At 44.4% G+C, this 8,297-nt stretch overlaps 1 protein-coding gene across 1 annotated transcript; it reads right to left on the bottom strand.

Annotated features, from left to right (window-relative positions):
* Window positions 1-344: 344 nt before the first annotated feature.
* LOC126190814 (GPI mannosyltransferase 1) lies at window positions 345-2,821 on the bottom strand. Its single transcript, XM_049931378.1, has one exon. The coding sequence runs from the start codon at window positions 2,687-2,689 to the stop codon at window positions 1,469-1,471; it is 1,221 nt and encodes a 406-aa protein (XP_049787335.1). The 5' UTR covers window positions 2,690-2,821; the 3' UTR covers window positions 345-1,468.
* Between the last annotated feature and the right edge of the window lie 5,476 nt (window positions 2,822-8,297).

Here is an 8,297-nt window from a genome sequence, read left to right as displayed (position 1 = left end):
AACACAATCTATTCTGATTGTTGTAGAAAACTTTGAGACACTTCACAAATTCTTCATTTCTGGTAACATTATTCTGATCCCTCCATTCACCCAACTACCTTACTTTTACATTTTCTTTTATGATAAGAAATAACAGTGTCACTGAGTCATGTGTAAACTCAATTTCAGTGAAATATTGTATACTGATAACTAAATACTGGTTAACCTTACGCACGCCCACACACACACCACTAAGAAGTATGATATGGCTTGTCAGGAGAAAAAAATCGATTTGTAATCATCTCAGTCTTCCAAGCATCCTGCAACTGGTATATGTGGCTAAAATTAACCTATAAATAATCATATTGTGCTTTGGATATTCACATTTATGTCTCCTATCTCAATAAATATAACTGATTAACAGATTTTAAATCAACAGTAACAACGACAGAGTTACTTTCATAACAACTATATGAAACCTTATCTACATGCTACATACAACTCAATTTCATTTCTCCAGTAGAAGCACAGGGTACAATACTTCTTCTTTACCTTAAGTCAAACACTAAACTGGTTCTCCAGTTTTTATTTTATGGTTATTTTTGCACACCAATTTAATAATATTCAGCTTTCAAGTATCTATTCAAGAAAAAGTTAATGGCGTCAATCATTACAGTGTGCTTCATTTGGACAACTGAAATAGTCTGCATGGACTCCACTGGGATAAAATACCATGAATGCAGACACAACTGAAGCCACCTGATTGCTTTCTTGGATCCCAATAGTTCCAACATAAACACAATCAGCCGTCATTTCATTTCATTCAACAAGACATTAAGAAACCTTTGAAACAGGGAAGAAATAGATTGTTGCAGGGTTGTCATATGCATCACAAACACATGAATCCCGTAGTATCCACACTTCCTTGTTTACATAATTTTTGTATTTACAACTGTGGTAACATAAGAACAGTTGAGAACAATGAACCCTGATACTCTCCTGTAAAGTTATCCATTATTTTGCACATCCTGTCCCAGTTATTATTTCTTGAAGAATATTTTCTCAAATAACCTAATGAATTAACACTAGAAAAAAACACACTTAACTCCTTGTAACAGATTTAGTTATATTGCACAAAAGACTAATAATTAACATAGCTTTCTTATCATTATCAATGTTGTTATAAGCAACACATGGGATTTCTCATTCTTGTATCAATGTGTTAATTTCACAGATTCTACAAATAATTTGTTACTTTCATCTTCAAAATATCTTTTCTTCTTCAATCTTCAGCAGTCAATAAGAGACCCTAAGAAGCTGTTACATGCTTCTATGTGTGTATTTTTTGGTATTTATAAATAAGACCACTAGCTTTGGTCCTTGCAAATTTTAATTTGTTTATATACACTTTAATCAGGTTTACACAATTCAAATTTCAAACATATAGTTTTAATTCCATAAGCCAGCTATTTATTGGCACTGATACATACTAAATACTTTTCAACTTACTATGGCAACAGGACTTATATGTTTGTACAAATCTTACTAGAACAGTAATGTTGATCGAGAAAAATGCAATACCTTGAAGCCAAACATACATAAAAGTGTCACGACCTTGAAACTCTAACAAATATGCTGGAAGAAGCCAGGCAATTTGTGCAGAAATCCAAAGGACAAAAAAAGTAGCAGCTTGCTTGCTCGGTATTGCTATGAAAGGCACACAGACAGGTAACACAGATAAGAACCATATAAAATATTGTGACGTAACAACAGTATTATACGTTACCATCACAATTGCCTGGGCCAAAACACAGAAATCAAGGTCTTTCCTGGAACCATATACAAATGAGAGTACTATCAATAACACAAATTGCGGAAAAACAACAAAAATTCTTTGCCAAAGTGGAAGTGGTACATCCGAAGTCAAGTACAGCATATAGAAATAGACTGAAAAATTATGACGTGTATCACGACGAGCAATGTGGTACAGAAAACTTTCATGAAGGAACTGGTAACCGTATAACCAGTAAAAGAATAATGTTGTTACTGCTAATACAACAACAAATGAAACTGCAAATTTCAACTGTTGCCTGTCTGGAAAAAGCATTGAAAATACTTTTCCTAGAGACGTCTGCTTCTCCTCCTGAGAAGCAGAATCACCCTTTACAGATATATAAATAGGTAATGTAAATACAAGAGGATATAGTCTAACATGGGTCGCAACTGCATGAATTATTCCAGTCATAATGCTACAGCCCTCCTGCACAGACAATAAAGATGCCAAAACCAGAGCAGCTGAAATTGCATCTGCATTCCCCCGAGTACAAATAACTATGGGAAATGGATTGTACAGCCACATTAGTGAGCAATTAATAGCAATAGTTTGACTACATCCCTTAGTCAGAAGCAATCGGTGAATGATATATGCAACAACAACATCAATAAATGAAAACAAAACCTTTCCAAATGCTGGGTGAAACAAAACATTTGGAACTAAAAATGCTGCTAACAGAGGTGTATATCGGTAGGTATGTCTGTCATATGGGGACCGCCCTGAAACTATATGATGCGCAGCATCTGTGAAGACATGGTAATCTATATCTGTATATTGGACAACATAAAGTTTGTCATGAACTTCACTATATACTACAAGTAAGAGCCTTATAAAAAAACCAACTAAGCAATGCAAATAAATGTTGAACACTGCCATTGTTTTCACTGCTTATTATTATCTCTTGATACAATTTTAATATTAAAGCATGTTCTTGCAAATATGTAGTAGAGAGAACTATGTATTTAATTTACAATTTATTTACATGCATTTTCTACAGCCGAGTCCCTGCTTCCCGTGCAGCTTTCTGAAGACAAGTAGTAAACTTTCTAAATTCTTGTTCACACTCAGAATGTTTAATATTGTCTCTGCTCAGCACACAGGTGGCATACTGACTTGCTTCAGTGCTGCACTTTGAAAGAAGAAATGGATACTTCCTTAATCGAGCACGAGCTGCTTGCACTGCTTCCATGGTGCCTGGTACTGCAACAGAAAGCACACACATTACATTTGCGCTCTCTCTCTCACTCTCTCTCTCAAAGCACTTATTTCAAAAGTTATATGGCATACCTGACTGCCTCTACAAAATACTGTAATTATTCTTAAGGTTTGATTTTAAAACTTGTCAAATACAAGAGCTGCTGGGTCGCAGACAGACACAACAAAAAGACTGTGACAAAAAAAGCTTTCGCCCAGTAAGGCCTTCATCAAAAATAGACAACAGACACACTCAAAGCCAACTCACACACACGACTGCAGTCTCAGGTCACTGATGTCATACTGCAAGCAGCAGCACCAGTGCACGATGGGAGTGGCGACTGAGTGGGGGTAAGGAGGAGGCTGGGGCAGGGAGAGGGAGGGATAGTAGGGTAGGGGTGCCAGACAGCGCAGTGCTGCTGGGGTGCATGTAGAGACAAGGTGGAGAGAGGGTAGGTGCAGTCAGGAGGTTACATGGAGGACAGAGGAGAGTTGGGGGAGGGTGGGGGGAGAGGGAGGTAGCAGAAAAAAGGAAAGAAGTTAAAAGACTGGGTGCAATAGTGGAATGAGGGCTGTGTAGTGCTCAAATGGGAACAGGGAAGGGGCTGAATGGGTGAGGAGAATGACTAATGAAGGTTGAGGCCAGGAGGGTTATGGGAACATAGAGTATATTGCAAGGAGAGTTTATACCTGTGCAATTCAGAAAATATGTTTGTCGGTGGCCATTCACGCCGACAGACAGCTTGTTGGTTGTCATGCCCACATAAAATACAGCACAGTAGTTGCAACTTAGCTTGTAGAACACATGACTGGTTCCACAGGTAGCCCTGCCTTTGACGGGATAGGTGATGATTGTGACCCAACTGGAGTAGATGGTGGTGAGAGGATGTATGGGACAGGTCTTGCATCTAGGTCTTTTACAGAGATATGAACCTTGAGGTAAGGGGTTGGAAGCAGGGGATATGTATGGATGGACAGCATTGTTGTGACTCGCCGATTATTCAAAGTGCCGCCGCGCAATTACACGCGTCCTCTACGTGCGGCGCTGTCTGCCAGCCATGCAGCAGCTGCGCCACCTAAGCGGCCGGCCGAGCAGCGGCCGCTAGACTGGGACTCAGTGCTCATTCGAAGCTAACGTGTACACATGTCTTGCTTGTCAACTTACTCTGTGACTTATATGTGTTGTGTCGTTCCGAAATATATGTGTTAAACTTGACGTTATAACAATTGGCGATGAGGTAGTGGACTTTTCCTTTTCACCGTTAACCCACAGGGTTCCATGGCTACTGTCGAGCAACTATTGCAAAATCTCCTTGAACAGCAAACGCTTCTAACAGCGGCGATTCGCGATTTCGTAGCGGCGTCAAATGCGGGGCGTTTCTCGTTGTTGGCTATACCTCCTTTTCCTCCTTACGACAAGACGGCGGAAGACTGGTCTGATTATGAAAAACGTCTTCGACAGCACTTCTTGGCATTTCATGTCACGGACGAACAACCATGCAAGTCTCTGTTCCTTTCCTGGATTTCACCTCAAATGTATCGGTTGTTGTCGCAATTGGCTCCTTTGAAGGATCCTGCGTCTTTGTCCTTTGCTGAAATGTGCTCACTTCTGTCTGTCTATTTTCAAAAGCAAACACATGTGGTAGCCTCTCGTGTTGCCTTTTATCGTTGTCAAAAACAGCCACATCAATCCTATCGCACTTGGGCTGCTGAACTTCATGGCCTCAGTCGAAAGTGTCAATTTGTTACTGACGTTCACAAACAATCCTATGCCAATTCCATAGTACGGGATGCTATTATCCGGTCGGCGCCCGACAAAGAAGTTCGGCAACGTGCCCTTCAGTTGGCGAACCCGACTCTAGATGAAGTTCTCTTCATTGCGCAGTCATTTGAAATTTCTTGCGCCGCTGGGGCACAAATAGAGGCGTGGTGTGATGTCGGGGAAATACAACCTCTGTGCACTGTTGACGACGCATGTGGCGCGTCCCCACCGACCGACGTGGCCGCAGTGCGCTCCCATGCGCAGCCTCAGCCTAGCTGTAAACAACCCACTAAGAAACTGCAGCAAAACCCCCGGCAACTTCCTTCATGTCCGCGGTGTTTTACGAAACATTCACGCGAGGATTGTCCCCAACGTTGGGCTGTGTGTCGCAATTGCAAAAAGAAAGGTCATGTGTCTTCCGTTTGCAAATCCGACCGCATACATGATGTTCACGAACATGACGCTGATTCTGATTTGTGTTGTCTTTCAATTGTACTTCTTCCCTTTCAGGGAAGTTATTCCTCACAGTCCAAATCCTTGGCCGAGATGTTCGGCATGCAAGTGGATACCGGTTCTGCTGCCACTATAATTAATTCTCATACGTATCTTCAGTTGGGTTCTCCACTCCTGTCGCCTGTCACTCGACAATTACGGAGGTACAGTAAACAGAAGATTTCTCTCTTGGGACAGTTTAATGCTGAGGTATCTTACAAATCCGTCGTTCACACTGTTACCATATTTGTGGTCGACCAGAGCAACGCAGAAAATCTTTTTGGTTTCGATGCCTTTCGCGTTTTTGGGTTCTCCATAGATGACTGTCAATATTGTCTCTGATGCTATTCCTTATGCTCAACTGGATTCCTTGTCGACAACATTTACGTCCCTTTTTTCTCCTGGGTTAGGCCATGAAAACGACTTTGAAGCTCATATCACGCTCAAACCCACTGCTCGGCCTAAGTTTTTTCGGGCTCGGCCCATTCCTGTGGCCCTTTGTGACTGGGTAAAACGGGAGTTGGATCGTCTCACTACTTCCGGGGTCTTGCTTCCTGTCACTTCCAGTGAGTGGTCCTCTCCTGTCATTGTCGTTGCTAAGCCAAATGGTGATATTCGTCTCTGTGGCGATTTCAAAGCCAATGTAAATGCTCAATGCCTCATCGACACTTACCCTATGCCTCGTCCTGTAGAACTGTTCACTAAACTTGCTGGAGGCCAGTATTTTTCTAAAATTGACCTGTCAGAAGCTTATCAACAACTTCCTCTCGACGCTGCTTCCCGGCAGTTTCTGGAACATGCCTTTCGGCCTCTATCAATACCAATGCTTGCCATTCGGGGTTGCTAACGCCCCTGCTCTCTTTCAGCGATTCTTGGAACATTTATTGCTCCCTGTCCCTGGGTGTATCAATTACATGGACGACATTGTTGTCACTGGCTCCACCACTGAAGAACATCTTCAAAATCTCCGCACAATTTTTCATGTCTTACACACTGCCGGTCTTAAGTGTAATCTTCAGAAATCACAATTTTTTCAGGCATCTATCACGTACTTGGGGTTTCAACTCTCTCGGGATGGTATTCGTCCGCTTCAGCAAACTGTCGCTGCGATCGATGCCCTTCCTCGTCCTACATCTGTTAAGGAACTGCGGGCCTTCTTGGGGAAAATAGCATACTATCACAAGTTTTTACCGTCTGCGGCTTCGGTGGCTCAGCCGTTGCATCGTCTGTTGCATAAAAACGTGCCTTTTCACCGGTCCGCCTCACGCGAAGCGGCTTTCCAGAAATTGAAGACTATGCTGAAACAGGCCCCGTGCCTGGCTACTTATCGACCTGGCCAACATCTTGTTCTTGCCACAGACGCCTCTCAATACGGGGTCGGTGCAGTCCTTGCACACCATTTTTCTGGTGGTTCGGAACAACCCATTGCTTATGCCTCCAAAACAGACACACACAAATGCAACTCACACACACGACTGCAGTCTCAGGTCACTGATGCCATACTGCAAGCAGCAGCACCAGTGCACGATGGGAGTGACGACTGAGTGGGGGTAAGGAGGAGGCTGGGGCAGGGAGAGGGAGGGATAGTAGGGTAGGGGTGCCGGACAGTGCAGTGCTGCTGGGGTGCATGTAGGGACAAGGCTCACGGATGACCAACAAAAGTATTCTCAAATTGAAAAAGAAGCTTTGGCCATTATTTATGCTCTTCATAAGTTTGGTGTTTTTCTCTATGGCTCAAAATTTCATCTTGTTACGGATCACAAACCACTTGTTTCCTTGTTTCATCCATCAATGTCACTTCCCGACAAGGCTGCACACCGCCTCCAGCATTGGGCTCTTTACTTGTCTCGTTTCAATTATGAGATTCATTTCCGGCCAACGGCTCAACATGCAAATGCTGATGCTCTGTCTCGCCTTCCCATGGGTCCTGATCAGGCATTCGATAGGGACACACTTTCGTGTTTCCACCTGGATGTTGCAGAGCAGCGGGTTGTGGACGGGTTCCCCATCACTGGGGACAGGCTGGCGGCTGCTACGGGTTCTGACCCTACCCTCTCCCGGGTTTTACGATGTATTCAGAACGGTTGGCCAGATCGCCCGTCCGCTAAGATTTCTGATGCGTTGCGGAACTACTACGCTTTGCGCTACCGCCTCACAGCTAGGGATGGTGTTATCCTCCTCTCCACTGACAATGCTTTGCCGCGTGTTGTGGTACCTGCGTCTTTGCGTGCTTCGGTCTTGCGCCTCCTTCACCAAGGTCACTGTGGTGTGTCTCGCACGAAATCTCTGGCGCGCTGTCATGTGTAGTGGCCTGGCATCGACTCTGAAATAGCACACATGGTCACTGCCTGCGGCCCTTGTGTGTCACAGGCCGCTGCCCCGAAGTCATCTCTGTCACCGTGGCCTTCGTCTGAGAAGCCCTGGGAGCGCATTCATGCCGACTTTGCGGGACCCTTTTTAGGTACTTATTGGCTTCTCGTTATTGATGCCTACTCTAACTTTCCTTTCATTGTCTGTTGCACATCGCCTACCACAGCGGCAACCACCAGTGCTCTCGCCCGCATTTTTTTATTTGGAAGGCCTCCCCTCTACTCTAGTTACTGATAATGGTCCGCAATTTGCCACTTCCGAATTTGCGAATTTTTGTGCTCGTCACGGCGTTGTGCATGTCACGACCCCACCATTCCATCCACAATCCAACGGTGAGGCTGAACGACTGGTCTGCACATTTAAGGCTCAGATGCGGAAACTTCTGACTTCTTCTGCTGCTAATGATGCGCTTCTCCAGTTTCTGGCGTCTTACCGTATCACACCCATGGGCGACCACAGCTCGGCTGAGCTCTTACATGGCCGACAGCCCCGCACGCTACTTCATCTTCTGCGGCCTTCCACCTCACGGCCGCGGGTGCCTTCACTTGGCCAGTTCACCGCCGCCGACCGTATCTGGGTACAGGGATGTGGCAGGCGGCCAAAATGGAGCCCAGGCCACATCTTAAGACACCGTGGCAGACGCCTGTATGAAATCCAGACAGACAC

This window comes from Schistocerca cancellata, chromosome 6 (assembly GCF_023864275.1).
Source record: "Schistocerca cancellata isolate TAMUIC-IGC-003103 chromosome 6, iqSchCanc2.1, whole genome shotgun sequence".
Lineage (NCBI taxonomy): Eukaryota > Metazoa > Arthropoda > Insecta > Orthoptera > Acrididae > Schistocerca > Schistocerca cancellata.
This window is presented reverse-complemented; position numbering and strand designations above follow the sequence as displayed.

What these genes read in the sequence shown, in the direction of transcription:
- LOC126190814 (XM_049931378.1), bottom strand. Translation starts at nt 2,689, where the DNA reads ATGGCAGTGTTCAACATTTATTTGCATTGCTTAGTTGGTTTTTTTATA.